The 18,474-nt window shown below is 40.1% G+C and overlaps 1 protein-coding gene across 1 annotated transcript in view; it reads left to right on the top strand.

The window, feature by feature from the left end:
- ATP6V0A1 (ATPase H+ transporting V0 subunit a1) overlaps positions 1–18,474 on the top strand; it is a 1,075,307-nt gene that overhangs the window by 137,443 nt on the left and 919,390 nt on the right. Inside the window, exon 2 of the mRNA XM_044054711.1 lies at positions 6,022–6,209. Coding sequence (XP_043910646.1) covers positions 6,093–6,209 — 117 coding nt within the window. The 5' untranslated portion in view covers positions 6,022–6,092. The remainder of the gene's footprint in view (positions 1–6,021; positions 6,210–18,474) is intronic.

Raw genomic sequence — 18,474 nt, 5'->3', positions numbered from 1 at the left:
ACAGGTACAGCCCCCACGCTTCAGCAGAAATTGGCCAACAAAAAATTGGTCCTTTCCAGCTTCTGACAGACCACAGAGGGGAAAATACAGGTGCCCAAGGGTCAGAGGACAAGCACAAATCCCTTACAAACCTCGCCAATGGGGCACTGCAACACAGAAGGGGGGAGGAGAAGACAGGTCCCAAACTACTAGAAGGCAAACACAATGACTTAAACCTCAAACTGCCAAGCAAAACTCTCTTGGCAGCTCCCTTGGGAGGAAAATTCGCACTTTTTGCAGACAACTGGTGCATTGTCACAAAGGACAAATGGGTCCTAGACATTATCTCACAAGGATACAGATTCCATTTCCACACCTTGCCAAGGATAAAAGGAATGCCAAACCTGCCACAAAATCAATGGGCAGAGGCACAAAAACAAATTACAGCTCTCATGGATATGGGAGCCATCCAATTGGTACCTACACAGGAGCAAGGCCAAGGTTTTACTCAAGGCTCTTTCTAGTCCCCAGAAAGGACAATACTTGGAGACCCATTCTGGACCTTTCAATTCTAAACACCTTCTTGCAAGTACCCAAATTCAAGATGCTAACACTACAGCAGCTTCTTCCCATGTTGAGCAAGAAAGCTTGGCTAGTAACGTTGGACCTCAAGGAGGCATACCTGCATGTCCCTATCAGACAAAATTGCAGAAGATACCTCCGTTTCATTGTAGGTTCAACCCATTACCAATTCTCTGCACTGCCCTTTGGTTTATCTACTGCGCCCAGGGTCTTCACAAAATGCCTGGCACCAGTAATTGCATACTGCAGACAAAGAGGAATTCAAATATACCCATACCTGGACAACTGCCTCATCCAGGCAGAAAGCAAGGACATTCTCTTACAACATCTAGCTTTTGTAAAACACATTCTAAGTTGCCTAGGGTACACAGTAAATGAAAAGAAATCAAAACTAGTGCCCTCTCAAAATATGACATTCCTGGGTGCCAGCTTGAATACAACGGCCCAGATGGCTTATCTGACACCAGACGAACAACTACAACTAACTCAGTACTTCAGAACAATGGCAACAAAGACCCAACTCCCTGCAAGAAAAATTCTGCAGGCCTTGGGCTTCATGGCATCTTGCATACTACTAATGCCATTTGCAAAACTGCATATGAGGAAATTACAATGGTACCTAAAAAGGGTATGGACTCAACACAGCCACAGGTTGGAAACAATGATACCTCTCATTCCCTGCCTTCAACAGGAGTTTCTATGGTGGTCACAGGCATGTCACCTCAACAAGGGTCAGCCTTTCACCTTACCCCCAGCCAGGCAAACTATGACAACAGATGCATCGGACTATGCCTGGGGGGCACACATGGCAGGACGGTGCGTTTAAGGCATATGGACTGCAGATCAAAGGAGTCTGCACATCAATCAAAAAGAAATGCTAGCTGTACAGAATGCTCTGACAGCCTTCAAGGACCTCTTACATCCAGGACAGCTTATCATAAGGACAGACAACACCACAGTAATGTGGTACATAAACAAACAAGGGGGTACACACTCCTACCCTCTATGCAGGCAAGCAATGACCTTGTGGAACACAGCACTGGCTTACCAAGTTCAACTACAAGCTCAATTCCTGCCAGGAAAAAAGAACACATTGGCAGACGACCTAAGCAGAAACATCATGGATCCCTACGAGTGGAAACTGGACCCACAAGTATTTGCAATGATAACTCAAAATGGGGGCACCCAGACATAGACCTGTTTGCCAGCCCCCAAAACTATCAGCTAACAAAATTTTGCACAAGGACTTTTCACCATCAAGCTTGGAAAGTGGACGCACTCTCATTCAGTTGGAAAATGCTGACAGTATATGCCTTCCCTCCATTGCCCCTTCTCACAAAGGTGCTTCTGAAAGTCAGGATGGAGAGACCACGAATGATACTCATTGCCCCAGACTGGCCACGCCAGCACTGGTACCCACTGTTAAGGAATATGGCCCAGGGCCCACCATGGATTTTACCCCAAATTACTCATCTGCTCGCACAGCAAGACCGTCAGATTCTACACAGCCAGCTCAAAACCTTAAACTTGGCTGCATGGCAAATCACTTAAGCAATCAGTCAGCTCCTCTTTCACAAGCTGTTATGGATGTTATTCTGGAGGCCAGGAGGCCCAGCATCAGGAAAGCCTACTCAGACAAATGGAAAAGGTTTTGTACCTGGAACCAAGCTAAAGGCCAAAGTACCATTCAGCCGGACATACCTCAGTTTGTACAATATTTAACTGAGATGTTACACAAAGGGCTTTCTTTTTCATCTATTAAAATCCACGCCTCAGCTATTTCAGCTCACTACAACACGGATCCTCCCTTATTTTCACATCCACTCCTAAGGCAGTTTCTCAGAGGGGCCAAAAACATTAGGCCTCCCAGGAGAGCACCAACGCCTACTTGGGACCTCAATTTTGTTCTGGAAAAACTTACGCTACTTCCTTTTGAGCCAGCTTCCTCAGCGGACTTAAAGTTTATATCATGGAAGACTGCCCTGCTGCTAGCAATTACTTCAGCCAGAAGATTCTCAGAGCTTCAGGCACTAATGGCAGTAGAGCCTTTCCCCATTTTTCATCAAGGCAAGAGTTTCTCTATGAACTAATCCCTCCTTTATGCCTAAGGTGGTATCCAGTGTGGCTCTAAATCAAATCATCCATTTACCCACCTTCTTTCCAAATCCACAGAACAAAGGAGAAAGACTCCTGCATTCCTTGGACATTCACAGGCAGCTACGTTACTACTTGGATAAAACTAAGGTTTTCAGAAAATCTGACTAGCTTTTTGTATCCTATGCTACAGCATCACAAGGAAAGGCTATCTCAAAACACACCATTTCCAAATGGATAGGACATTGCATACGTTTTTGCTACACCCACCATGGAAAACCAGTTCCTGCTAGCATAAGGCCCCACTCTACCAGGGCAGCAGCTACATCTACAGCCTTCCTCAGGGGGGTGCCAACCAAGGATATTCTGGAAGCTGCAACTGGAGTTCAATACACACCCTCACCAAACACTATCACTTGCCACTTTATTCTAAGACTAGAGCTGGCTTCGACACTGCAGTTTTGCAGGGCCTTCTAGCCTCCTCTAACCCTGTTTGACTCCACCTCCCATCCTTAGCTTTGGGATTCTACCCAAGTGTGATGACTGCTGCGCAGGGTAACACGATGAACATAGTACAGTTTTGTACCTACCATAAATGTAGATGTTCGAGTGTATACCCTGCTGCAGTCCAGGTTACCCTCCCTCCATCCCCTCTGACCTAACTAAAACCTTTCAATACCTTAAAATCTGATACAACCTTTGTGGTGTATTTGCTTATAGCTGGAGGGATGTTTTGTTTGTGCTAAACTTTTATTATTGGTACTATCTTCTGACCACCTTTTGGGGGGGCACCTGACATCTGTGGCAAGAAAAACTGAAGAAAATGGCGTCTGATGCCTCTTGTATACCCCTGGCGCACTGACGTCAGGGAAGAAGCGACAGCAACCGACACCGGACCAAGACTTTGGAATTCAAGCCGACTGCGGGACCGCCTGACGACAGGATAACTCAAGTGTGATGACTGCAGCAGGGTATACACTCGAACATCTACATTTATGGTAGGTACAAAACTGTACTTTATGGTAAGTACACAACTTCTTTTTTAATAAGCATTAAAGAGCCCACAGAATATCCCAAGTAATATTTAAACCAAAGGGAAAAAAGACTCACAGACAAACCATTCTGTAGTAATTGCAAGAAAGACCTAGACATGCTAGTCTCTCCCATGTGTAATGTCTTAAACCTGTTGTAGTGGAGACCTATGGGATATATGCAAATGCCCCCCCCTCCAAGAATATACCAGAGCCTCGGCTACATATGTATATGATTGTATATCTTTAGTTTGCTGGTGAACCTTGATTGACAGCAAATACTTCAAACCAGCTCATCCAGTGATCTTTATCAACCAAAAATGAAAACATCAAAAGCAAAAAACTGTTGATCACCTAAACAACCACAGACTTTGCTTTTTACCCACACCCTTCCACCTGATGCTCTGCCCCCACACCTCCATAAATGAAATATACGAACTCCATGGTTGCACAACCATGTGGAAGGAAGTAAAGTTACCTGTATTACAGTTGAACAGTTGCAGTTTGACTGTAATATAATATGACCACTTGCACCGGCAACAAAAATTGTCATAAACACCAGCATATGACCGTCTGTGGCAGCCATAATTGAAGATACACGAATCAGACACAGAAATTATTTATTTGATTTATTTATTGACATTTGGTGACCGGAGAAGTCCGACTGGTTAGGAACCCGTTTTCAGTGGAGGCCTGGGGAGAAAAGCTCCACATTACAAAGTCTGAACATTAGAAGTTTAAACAGTTTTAAAATTACTACTTAGCATGCATTTTTAAACATAGAGTAAGAAACAAAATTTGAAAAAAGAAATGTACAGTCAAAACATTTTTACCATAAGGAGAAGATTAACCTTTAACATTTTTAACAAAAAATAGATATAGTATTTGTTGGCGAGACAATTTAGAGGGATGGCTTAATTACCGAGCTGTCTAGCAGGTTTTTGGAATAAAGCATTTTTGACTTTTAAGTAGTAGGAGTTAAAGGGGAGTATGAGAAAGTCAAACATTAGTAGTAAGTAAGTTTAGGGACATGAGATAAGTGTAGAGATGATGGGAAGATGGTGTAAAAAGTTACCTTTGGTTGTAAGTCAGGGGAGTTGCTAGTAAGGTTATGGATAGCAATAGATATTTTTGTGACTAAGTATGACAGTAGAGATTATTGATCAGGATGAAGTGAGAAGAAAGTGGTGTAAGGGGCACTTAAAATATAGTGGAGGATGGAAGTACTAATTGTAAGCTTAAAAATAAAGGTTAGATAGAGAGTTTAACAGTAGATTTTATTAACTAGGATTTATGATGGATGTAAGAAGGCATAGGGCTGAGAGGAAAGGAAAGAGGTAAGGGTATTTAGTGAAATTGGTATGCATATGCTTAGCATTGATCTAAAAAGAGGTGTGTGTGTGTGTGTGTGTGTGTGTGTGTGTGTGTGTGTATATATATATATATATATATATGTATAGAGAGAGAGAGAGATAGAGTTTTTTATATGTATAAACTCTAAAAACTATTTTTGAGGAGGGGAAGTCCTTGCACCCCCCCCCTCCCCGTTACTGTATGACAACAGGGAAAGGCCACATTCCCACTCTCCTCTGAGATTCACCCTCCCACAAAGTAATGCTGGTATTCTGTGATCATATGACCTTTTGCCAGTATTACAGATGTTCGATATTATAAGCATTCAACCATTTGTACTGTTCCCATATGTGCAGTGTTACACACATGTACATGTTCATGCAGTAAATTTAAATGTGTACAATTTATTTCTAAGCAGAAATGTTGGCATCCTATTGTCTTTAAAGTGAACTGCGAATCTGAGAAACAATACACATGCATTTGTTTTTCTCAAGCCATTTTACCTAATCTTTTAGTAGGTTACCACTTTTTTTAAATAGATGACCTCTTTTTGATAAAAGAAATATGCATAAAAACTAGAAGAATGATGTCTACCCTTTTACTGCAGCACTGTGCTTTTCAGGATAATGTCCATGTGATTAAATGGGAATTGGTTATGGCAGTGAAATACTTTTCTTGTAAGAGCAGGGTAGCAAATCTTGCTGTGTTGCACAAACACTGACCTTTGCAGGCAGTGGCAGCATGAGATTTCAGTTTAGCTATTTACATAAAAATATTAAGGAAGTTGGATGAGTGTAGAAAGAGTACTAAAATATAACCGTATATAATTAATATTGCTTTGTTTACTCTGGTTAATGCATATTTGAGTACAATGGGGAGAGGGAATGACTTCTTTCACATTCATGTGTTTGTTTTTGATACTTTTACTGTTCTGAAATTGTTCAGATCATCCACAATGTCTTTAATTTTTTTTCTCTTATAGTGCATGCAAAGAAGAGGCAAAAAAAAAAATAATCAAGTGTTTGCCAAGACCCCGACGTATCCTCATCCATCATGGGGGAACTCTTTCGGAGTGAAGAAATGACATTGGCACAGCTGTTTCTACAGTCAGAGGCAGCATATTGCTGTGTCAGTGAGCTAGGAGAACTTGGCATGGTCCAGTTTCGGGATGTAAGTACCCATGTGTTGTATCTGAAAGCAATGAAAATGCTACTGAGAACATGAGTATACGGTTAACGTGATTTTTGTACTGTGCCATTTTTAGAGTGGGGGCGAATGAAGTTGTTAAATAGCAAAACATCTGAATGCTGCTTTGAGCTTCTTTAGCTATTGGTTTGCATTGCTATATGGTGATAACTGTTTGAACTTGCTTTTATTCTTTAGTTAGAAGAGACTGGGTCAGTTGACTACTGACTCGCTCTGTTTTAACCCCAGACATGAATTTAACAGCAACCATGCACTGAAGTTACTTTTCTCCAATGTTTGAAGATGGGGAAAGGGCAGTAAGGGTTACATCATCACATTGTACAATTTCCAGTTAGTTTTACCCCTACTGATTTAATGAATTTCCTGCACTGGCATTTATTTATTTATTGGATGGATTTACTTTGAGTAGTTATTTTTGTCCCATTTTAGAAGATGATGCATGAAGTGTTAGAAAAATTATAAACCAGTTTAGTTTTAACTAATTAAGGTTCTGTATCAGATGCACACTTTGAGCAACCAGAAATTGCTGAAAGAGTATAGTTTACTGCATTATTTAGTTGGTATATTTTTAAAGAAAGTTCAAAAGAGTGTTAAACTGCATTTGCTCAAGAGTGTGTGTGTGTGTGTGTGTGTGTGTGTGTGTGTGTGTGTGTGTGTGTGTGTGTGTGTGTGTGTGTGTGTGGAAATCATTCTACACTGTGCAACTTATAAACAAAGGTATGGCATCTAAGTCCAAGGAGGTCATTGTTTGACTGTATTCAGTATTCATCAGACCTATCATTGAGCATAGTGCTCCTTAGAGGTATGTATCCAACCAGGCACATCCAACATTTGGAACGTCCACAGAGGTTCCTCACTAAAAGAATACAGGGTATAAGTAACACGTCCTATGCAGACAACCTCAAGGCCCTATCCCCTCTGTATTCTGCCTCCCACAGGCTGTTGAGGGGAAATATGTGCCTGGCATACTAGGCATTCTCAGACCCCACCCTGTTGGACCTCCTGCATGAATAAATAATTGTGAAGAAAAGGCATCGGATTTAACAAAACTTATTTATAAGGGATATTCGCTTATAGCGGACTGCTGATAGGCTATCTTATTTGGTTATAGCGGAATGCATATTTGCATTTATGTGTGTGTGCTGCTTTGTGTGAAATGGAGAAGTTGGCTAGTTGGAAGAGGCATTTAATAACTCTAGAGTTAAAATGTCAAATTGTATTTTTAATAGAAAATAAAAACAAAACACAGGCTGACATTATATGCGAGTATGGTCTTAGTAAGTTGACAGTTAGTGATATTCGAATTAACCATTTCAAATACAAATCCTCCGGGCAGTTTGCTGACAGTAGCAAGAAAATGCGGAAGGGTGCATCTGTATCTGGTGCAATATTAAGAGAGGAGGTGGCTAGTTTTGCCCGTGCACTTGCTCACAGCGACTTAAACTGCAGTGATGGCTAGTTGGATTGGTTTAAGAAAAGCCAAGCTGTTATCTTTCGGATTCTTAGTGGAGAATTACAGTCTGTACCGCAAGAATTGACCCAAGGACTGGCTGCAAAATAAAATACCGCAGCTGCTAGACCAATGTGATGAACGCAACATCTTCAATGCAGATGAAACGGGTTTGTTCTTTAAGCTGCTGCTAGACTGCACAATGATGTTCAAAGGAGACACTTGCCATGGTGGTAAGAGAAGTAAGGAGCATCATACTTTGTTTGCTGTGTATATGGGTGGATTTGAAACACTGCCACTGTTTGCCATCGGTAAGTCTACCAGCCCACGATGTTTCAAAGGTGTAAAGCCAGTGCCAGTGCAGTACAGAAGCAACAGCAAAGCATGGATGACTGGCAGTCTGTTCAGCGAGTGGCTGATAGGATTGTACAGAAAATTTGTCAAAGAAAAACAGCAGGTACTGATGATTGTTGGTACCTGTAGCACATATGATCCAGCTGTTGCCCAACAGCATAAAGCAATACAACTGGAGTTTCTACCACCCAACTGTACCAGCCAGCTTCAGCTGTGTGACATGTAAATTATCCAGAACTTTAAAGTTCTGTATAGAAAGTGACTGTTGGGGAACTTATCATGACTATTGATCAGTGATCTGGACAGTTTTGCAGTTGATGTACCCCAGAGTCTGTGTTAGACACGTATAGTTTGGGAGAATGAAATAACAAAGAAAATCCAAAAAGATGCCAGTAATCCAAGTAACACGACTCCACGACCACCAGGAACAAAATACCAAGAACTAGTGTAGAATGCGAAAATCCTTTATTCAAATAGGTCCAAAAGAGAAAATAAACACAAGCGCTTTCGCTCAGGTAATCCTGAGCTTTTTCAAGTGAGTACAAGAGCATTTGCTAAAGCCAGACCTTTTTATAACCATGAATACCACCTTAATTAAAAACAAGTGTTACCAATCAATTGTTCAATTGTTTAAAGGGGCTTTGCATTAATTAAGACATAGGATAAAATATTGTATTATTAAAAAATGTGTATTTAACAGCTGGATTATGTATAAATAATTACAAAACATTAAAAACACTATTTCAAATATAATAGAATCAAAATTAAAATGGTTTAAAATTCTGCTATTGGAAACATTGGAAATCTAATTATTCTGATAAACCTGGGAGATAAAATTCTATAGAAGTGTTAGGTAGCCTTTTGTTTAACTTTTTCTTTATTCACATCAACCTTATTGTTAAAAAAGCTCTCTAGAACCAGGTGTCAGGTTATCAAATTACTAAAAGGAGGGTAGGAGCTGGGGAAATAGAAACTAGTAAATATTAGGTCCCTGAATCATATATTCTGAGAGAATATGCAAGTGTCAAGTGGTGATGAAAAAAGGGCATAATGTTTATAAACATAGAACAACAAAACTAGTTAGTTGGAATAAGATAACTATAATCGTGCCCTTCTGAGCTTCAATACGGGTTTAATGCTAATGGTCCATTGGTTTTCTACAATTCACATACACTGCTAGCCCTCACGAGCTCCACTACTTGGACATTACCTTGTTTAAGGACTTCAACCAGAACACTTTTCATTCCAAATTATACCGTAAACCCACATTTTCTAACTCTTTGTTACATTTTGACAGTGCACATCCCCTATATCAGAAAAGGGGAATCATTAAAGGGCAACTCATAAGAGCGAGTAGAATCTGCAGCACCGATGAGGACTTTGAAGTTAAAACCTTGCGAGCCTTGTTCCTGGAAAGAGGATACCCCCTAGAAATGTTTATGGGGTTAGTTGATGAGATCAAAGTACTGAGATAAACCTTATACACACCTATTTTGGGTAAAGGACCAGAGTTGGCAATTCCATCAGCTTCCAGGGTATCTAACCACCCTATGAACAGCTTTATATACACTTATTCATCTAGTTCCAAAGAAATGGAGGAAATTGTCAGAAACTACTGGCCGGTCCTAGCCCTTTATGAAGATTTCAAGGACCTTTTACCCCCTAGACCTAGTTTTGTTTGGAAAAGAGGTATTAACTTTAAAGAAATTTTTGAAAGGAAACCAGATAATAAAAAGAAGGTGAAACAACCTAGGATGGGCACTTACAAATGTGGCTCCTGTAGCCAATGCCATGCTTTAATGAACGTCGAATCCGTGTACATTCCATCCAGAAGGTTCAGGACGAAACCAACTGGTTCCTATTCTTGTGGAACCAAAGGGGTGGTATACCTGGGTATCTGCACCACGTGTTCGAGTTTCTACGTGGGGAAGACTGAAAGAGAATTCAGGAGACGGATCTACGAACACTTATATGACATGGCTAAACAGAAAGAAACCAATGCTTTTTTTAAGCATTCCCTTCTTTGTCCAGGTTCTAACATCAAATTCATTGTTTTAGAGCAAGTGGAACCGGATCTCAGGGGTGGTGACTGGGAATCCACCCTTGAGTACCGCGAGTTAGTATGGCAGTTAAGGTTAGACGCAGGGAGACCACCTGGACTGAACGGGACCATTAGCATTAAACCCGTATTGAAGCTCAGAAGGGCACGATTATAGTTATCTTATTCCAACTAACTAGTTTTGTTGTTCTATGTTTATAAACATTATGCCCTTTTTTCATCACCACTTGACACTTGCATATTCTCTCAGAATATATGATTCAGGGACCTAATATTTACTAGTTTCTATTTCCCCAGCTCCTACCCTCCTTTTAGTAATTTGATAACCTGACACCTGGTTCTAGAGAGCTTTTTTAACAATAAGGTTGATGTGAATAAAGAAAAAGAACCAAGATTTTTACTACAAACTAAGATTAAACAAAAGGCTACCTAACACTTCTATAGAATTTTATCTCCCAGGTTTATCAGAATAATTAGATTTCCAATGTTTCCAATAGCAGAATTTTAAACCATTTTAATTTTGATTCTATTATATTTGAAATAGTGTTTTTAATGTTTTGTAATTATTTATACATAATCCAGCTGTTAAATACACATTTTTTAATAATACAATATTTTATCCTATGTTTTAATTAATGCAAAGCCCCTTTAAACAATTGAACAATTGATTGGTAACACTTGTTTTTAATTAAGGGTGGTATTCATGGTTATAAAAAGGTCTGGCTTTAGCAAATGCTCTTGTACTCACTTGAAAAAGCTCAGGATTACCTGAGCGAAAGCGCTTGTGTTTATTTTCTCTTTTGGACCTATTTGAATAAAGGATTTTCGCATTCTACACTAGTTCTTGGTATTTTGTTCCTGGTGGTCGTAGAATGAAATAACAGCTACTACAGTCAATAGTTGTTTTAAGAAGGTGGGGTTTATCAAGAACATTCAGACCACGGACGATCATCCAGAACCATCCAGCTCTACATCTGCTTGTGACTGTGGCAACATTTTTGAATGACTGATAGAACTGCACTTCCTGGATCAGAATATGTTGTTGGAAGAATTTCTTGCAGTTGATGAGCAGGTCCAGACAGAGCCTGTCCTAACTGACCAAGACACATTGTAGCAGAAGTTAAGGATAAGTTTCCAGGTGTCAGTTGAGCACAAAGGGATGACAAATCAAGTGATGAGGTTCCAGTGGCACCTCCACCATCAACACGTGAAGCAAATATGGCACTTAACATGTTGCAATGTTACATTGAACCTAACGCTAGTGACCTGGCTGAGTCAGATGTGTCCTGATGACTTGCATTGACAAATTAGATGCATACGTGGCTGAAACAGCAGAAAGAAATGTAGTGCAGAAGCAACTGACTGCTTACTTTGCTTATCAGTAATACATTGCAGTACATATGTGTTAAAATATTATAGCTTGATAACACCTAACATGTAATTTCAGTGTAGTGGTAGAATAAAGTAACAAGTACAAGATTTTCTGTTGACTGAGTGATTACTTTGCTTATCAGTAATACATTACAGCACTGTACATGTAAAAATATTCTACAGTAGCATCACCTTATGATATCCACAGTTTGTTGACAATTTTGAAACCCTCCCCCTGTCCACACTAGCCCTCCCCTCTGTATGGACATCATAAATGGATGTTCCCATTGACCTACTATACCTGCTAGGGTGCCGCATCATAACAAGGAACCCTGTAGGCATATCCTTGTGCGTGGCAAGGCCACCTCTGGATATAGCGTATGTTGGCTATGACTGACTTCTTTGCCAGGTCCCTTGAAGTCCGTTATAACGAGATTCTGCTGTACAGTTGGAATGTCCTCTGCATATGGCTGATCCTCCAGTCCTTCCAGTTCTGGTGGATGTTTTTACTGCAGCCTGCAAACATGCCTGTCAGCCTGCAACCCCCTAAGAAAAGATGGATTGTAGTGATTTCCTTGTCAAATTCTTCTGCAGCTACATATTCAGTGACTGCTAATCCCTATCTGTCTGACAAGGATGGGAAAGCTTTCAATAGATTTGGGGAATGTGTATATTCTTCTGCCACTTTTTTTTTTTTTTTTTTTTTTTAATTCTTAATTGTAAAGTTCACATTAAGTTTTTGCTTACTTTTTTGATATTGAGGAACATTACGGTCACGTTTCCTTCATCTGAAGGTAAATCTCTAAACGCTGCCTTTGCTTGTTTAAAGAATGGTTGGTTACTTCTGAAAGTGTTCCTGTGACTGTGCTGATGCACCGTCCAGAGCAGCAGTTACTGGGTTTGTTGTGAGAAGATTTGTGTTTATATTTTTTGTAATTTGCTTGAAGATGTAAAAGCTAAAGTTTTGAATTCTCTTCTTGACATGGAGGTTGTATTTGGACCATCTGCTGCTGAGGTCCTGAAAAAAATGTGATGAGAAAGAAAACTGATTCAAGGAGTGACTCAGATTTTTTCAACCTTCCTTTTCTAAGTTTGTTAAAGGTTTTATTCCTAATTCAGGATCTTTTTTATAAAAAGCGAAATAAGCAGGCTTTGTAAACTTCAGGCAAGTACATTGTCAAGAAGCCATGGCAAGGAGGCCCTAAAAAATGGGAGGGCCTTCCAGAAACAAGGACAGTCTAACGAGCCTTGAATGACTCTCTACAAATGGTACCCCCCTTGCAATCCTCAAATTCCATTCCAAAATCTGGGTCTCCATTTCTGTTACTGTCAGCAGATAAAGGACATATTGGTTCTGAACGTTATTCATTAGGGGTACAGCATGGACATGCGAGTCCCTTCCTGCTTTTCAGGTGATTTCTCCTTGTTCTCTAGATCAAACTTCATTTCCCCCTGTCATTCAGCATTTGTTGGATCAAAGAAAAATGGAACCTATGTGACTTTCCCTTGCAGGGAAAGGTTTTCAATTCATGAATGTTTCGGTTACCGAAGAAGTAAGCTTCATGGAGACCGGTCTTGGATATTTACATTCCCAGCCAGTATGTCAAAGGTACAAAGTTCAAAATTCTATCATTTACAACTCTTATTTCTTTTGTTCATTTTTTAGTAACTCTAGATTTAAAGGAATGCTTATCACATTACAGTATCCACAGATTTCAAGTGTTTCCTAAGATTTTCTGTGCCTGGATCAAACTTTCTGTTATCTGCATCACCCTTTGCTTATCCACTGATCCAAAGGTGTTATGCAAAGTATCTAGCTCCTGAGATAACCTGTTACAGACTTGAATATCTTTGTAGAGCCTTGTTTGTAGTGTGAGGCATCTCTCATTTGGATAAGACATCTCCTTTGTAGATTGGGTTTCCTAGAGAAGATTCAAAAATCTTGTCTAATTCCATCTGGCAGAGTAGTATTCCTGGGGTGTTTCCAGGACACATCTGTTCAGAGTTCATCTGTCACAGGAAAAAGTAGTTCTGTATCTACATATCTTCCTGAGGTTTTCCAGTCAACTGAGGACTTCAGCAAGGGAATTCTTAAGTATTCTAGGATTCTTAGCATGTATAATATACATGATTCCTCTAGGCAGACTCCACATGAGAAAGATTCAATGGTACGTCATCTGTGTAGTCCGTCCCAATATCAATACCCCTAACTTTCCCAGTTCCAGTTTTGGGATTTGTAAAAAGTAAACTACTGTGGTGGGGAGACCACTTTTATCTGAATCCAGGTCTCCCATTCTCCTTTCTAGCTCCACTGTAGTCTGTAACAAGAGATGCCTCACACCTTGCTTGGTAGGCTATATCTTTGAGGTAAAAGTGCAGAAATTTTGATGTTTGTGCTTTTGTCTGTCTTTTTTGCTCCAGAGATGTTGGCAGCATAGCTGGCCTTAGGCATAGGCCAACTAGGTGACTGCCTACTGCGCCGCTCTAGGAGGGGAGCTTTTCCATTAATCTAGATGGTGTAGGTAGACCAGGATGGAGACACCGGGTGGTATTATTGGGAGGGGGCACTGTGGAGCCCTTTTGCCTAGAGCACTTGTTGATTAAAGGCCATCCCTGGTTGGCAGTAATAAATGCAGTCAACTCCCTCAGTCATCTGTGGTCCCCAGGAAGTCTGCTTGTGATCGCAGTCACCACCACAGTGATGTGGTATATAAACAAATGTATGGGTGGGTGTGGGGGGGTTCCTGATCTTACCCTTTATGCTGATTAGCCATGGTAGCCAGGGATATAGCTGTTCTGTACAGTCTCACTTGATAGGCTTCTTACTTTCTGTTTGAGCAAAACTTTGTGGCAGATAATTTGAGCAGGACCAAGACAGACCTTTATGACTGGAAATAGACTTAGAAGATCTTCCAAAATGTGATCCAGCAGTGGGAATACCTCAGAGATATTTATTTACTTGCATTCACAACGAACAGCTGACAACATTTCTTCTTCATGACTCCTTGCAAACAGGCCTGAAAAGAAACACTTATTCTAATTTTCCTGCATGTGAATACTCCTGGATGCCTTTCTGATATCCAGGGTCATTCTGAAGATTCAGAAGGACTGTCTTCAAATCATTGTGGTGACTTCCTTCTGGCCCAAGCAACAGTGGTTCTTTCTTTTGGAAATGGCCAAGGGCAGTTTCCACAAGCTTACTTACAAACTGGACCTTCTCACAAACAATTTTTTTTGATGCACCCCATTTTGAAACAACTTCAACCAACTGCCTGGATGATTCAGTTTTAATACTTTTTAGGCACCTTTTTTCATGAGGACTTGCAGCAGGTACTAAAGGAGGCAATAAAACCCTACTACTAGGAAATCTTTTATTATCCCGTGGAGAAGATTTTCTAGTTGTTGTCTCTCCTAAAACCAGGGCCATATTCAAGGTTATTACCTTTGGTTCTTAAACATTTGTGTGAGTTATTATTCTAAGTCCTGTTTACTTTAGTAAGGGGTATTTATCATCCATTTCAGCATGTCACTTGAATGGAATGTTTTAAAATGCTGTAGAGCTATTTCCCAAGCCAGTGTAACCAGCCTACATATTAGGTAAGACCTGGTGTGCCCCTCTGTTTAATGTACAGCATCACTGTGGCATCCTCTGCATTACAGACTGCTCAAGGTGTTCTGCGACAAAGTTGTTTCTGTTAATACGTATTGTCACCTGTTGTTCAGATGACATTTTATTGGGATCTTTACTTTTTGCTGGGAACATTTTTTGTCTACATTGAAACCAACTATTCTGGCTGGTTCATTTATTTGAAAGACTAACTGTTTATTGCTGTTATGTCTGCAAGAGTGTGTCTTGGTTTCAGCAGTTTATGGTCGGTTAACTCTTTTGCTTTTTCATGCATTTAGTTTTCTTTGTAGAAAAAGAGTACACCTTGAATCTAGATATCTATATCCCCTCACTTATTTGAGAGTTTGAATGACAAGGAGAATAGATTCTGTATAATCTGGTCATACTTTTGCAACTCTGGAATTATTTTGGCAGCACTGAGTCCTTTAGAAATGTTTTATAGCTGTGAAATCCCTAATATGGGGCTGAAAAAGAACAGCCTATGTCAATTCAGACAATTCCAGTTGGTTGTTCCTTTATGTATAATTTCTTGTTATTCCCACCATGGCAAAACATTTGCAGGCAGGCCTAAGACACATTCTCATAGAACATTGTTTTCTTGATGTCATATTGGAAAGGGGTAGATTCTAGAAGCATTGTAGAGGCAACTACATGGTCCTCTTCATGTATTTTCTAAAAGTATTACATTCTGGATTCCTTTTCCAGGACCAAGACCAGGACGACTTTGATAAGATCATTCTTCAGGGGATCCTGGACCCAAAGTCCTTCCTCCTCTTAGGTTGGATTTTGTTAATCAACTCAAACAGCCAAAGGCTACTGCATCACTGAGAATGATGGACATTGTTAAGTTGTATAAGTTTTACTTGCCATAACTGTGGATATTCGATTTCTTCACTGCTGCAGTAGTCGCACCTGCTCACCATCTCCCTTCTACTGTATATAATTAGCTGCTGGGATAAAAATTATATTGTTTGTTTTAGGGTCATAGGGAAGTACTAGACTAGCTACCCTTGAGGCAAATTCTCTTTTTTTGTATTCAAATGAACCCTATTCCATTGTCAGAGATTGGCCTTATCCATCCCATGGTCGATAATTACACATTACCTCCATTGAGAGAAACTGGAATAATAAAATAGATAATTTGAGGGATCCCATGCATGACATAAAGCATTTAGGAGTTGTCTCTGTCCATTAGTAATACAGGGGTCAGTCCCAGGGTAAATTTTCTGTTTCACATTCACAGATCCAAGTTGTGCTTGAATATGGGCAGGGATGAACTTTGTTTTATGTGGATGAGGAGTCTATTCCAGAGCAGCAGTATCCTCTGTGAGCTATATCTGTCCCTCCAAATCATTCTGTTGATGTTGCAGAAGAGGTTTAGATCCCTAGACAGAGTATTTCCGATGCCGTTTGACATGCTGATGTGCAGTAAATCCATCAATATTGAGCTCTTTTTGAGGTTTCAGGATGAATAAGCTTTTTCTTTGTTTGGGCAAGGAAGTTCTAAAGTTGTCTACACTCTGACTGCTGACTTCCCTCCAAGGGCCTAGCCAGTAAGAAGTCAGAATGTAGGTGTGGGAGGGTGCCAGAGCTTTTTGAAGACTGATCGTTTGTTGTATTCTGGGCAACATATGACCCAAATAGCCAAAGGCTACTGCAGCAGTGAAGAACTCAAAACATCTGATATTATGGTAAGTGCAACTTAGACAGTTGTACTTCCCTTTTACATGATGTTCAAATGGCAATATATTTTCTATTATTGTGCCAAGATATTTTACTTGCTTCACAATTTAAAGTTGATTATTTGCTAGTACTATTTCATACTTGATATCTGTCCCAAATACCATTATTTTACACTTTTAAAGAATTAAATTTTAGTCACATATCCGTTGCCAATTCTGTTACTGTAGACAAACACTTAAATCTACAATTTCTGTTTCACAAATTTTGGCAGCAATCTTGCAATCATCAGCAAATTATGACACTCAAAATTTAGATGATACTGGAAAGCTAGAGAAAACCGTATTAAACAAGACGAGCTCCAAAAACAGACCCTTGAGGTATAGTTATTTTTTAAATAATTTTTATCAGCATTAAAATTCTTTGAACACACTTGTCTATCTTTTCTCACATCTTAGAGAAGTACCCTTTCTTGCATATATTCTGCAGGATTGAGTAAAATCAGGACATCTCTCCCCGTCATCTTATAGCCACACCTACTGCAAGTTTGAATTAAAAATGTATGATCAGTCTGGCATCATCTTGGGATTCTTTTATTATTACCTTTACAGCACATCCATAGTTTCATAGGTGCATACTAGACTAATGACCACATGGGTCTGTTTAAGCCTAGAAATGCAACCCAAAGTACATCTGAAAATTTTGTTACCTTTTGGTTTATTTATGAGGTATATGTAGACTGGAGCTTGGATGGTCAAGCATTTACAGGCTGCCTCTGTCCCTTAGAGTTGTTCATAGGTGTTTACTCGACTAACGACCACAAGTGGCTTTTTAAGCCTAGCCATACATCCCAAATCTCTGGCAGGTTCTGATACCTTTGATAAGTGTAACCATAGGCCTGGGAGATGAACCATTTACAGGTTACCTGTGTCCATTAGAGACATAGATGCCAAGCCAGGGATGAATTTCCATTTTCCCATCCAATTGTCCAGTTGCACTTGAATTGGATTAGGGAGGAACTCTGCTTCACATGGATGAGGAGCCTGTTCCATAGACGGGATAGTCTCTGATACATACCTATCTCTCCAGCAGGTCCTATTTATATCACAGGCAAGGTTTAAGTCTTTAGAGTGGGTAATTCTGGTGCTTTTTGTTTTGTAGATGTGCAGGTGATCCATTAGAATGAGGTCTGGCAATGCCTTGTATGCCAGGCATAGCTCTCCCCTCAAAAACCTGTAGGAGACCGAATACAGGGATAGGGCCTTGAGGCGGTCTGCATAGGACATTTTACTTCCGCCCTGTATTATTTTAGTGAGGAACCTCTGTGGACGTTCCAGTTGTTGGATATGCTTGGTTAGGTACTTACCAAAAAAGGCATTGTACTCCATGATAGGTCTGATGAATGCCAAATACAGTGGAACAATGACTTCCTTGGACTTGAATGCCATACCTTTGTTTATAAGTTGCGCAACATAGAATGATTTCCTCACCACTGTAGACCCATGATAATCAAAGGCTAGATTACTATCTGTGTATCCCTAAGTCCCTGACTACTGGTTGCCAATATGACAGTTACCAGGCATGGATGACTTCCCAAAGGATACTATTGTGCATTTCTTGGCATTTAGTTTCAGTCCTTGGCTCTGATTCCAGCTGTTTGTCTGTGTCAGCCCCTCCTGGAAAACAT

This window comes from Protopterus annectens, chromosome 13.part0 (assembly GCF_019279795.1).
Source record: "Protopterus annectens isolate FY-2018-M chromosome 13.part0, PAN1.0, whole genome shotgun sequence".
NCBI classification, from domain to species: Eukaryota; Metazoa; Chordata; order Ceratodontiformes; family Protopteridae; genus Protopterus; species Protopterus annectens.
The sequence above is the reverse complement of the archived record's forward strand: the minus strand, read 5'-3'. Positions and strand labels throughout refer to the sequence as shown.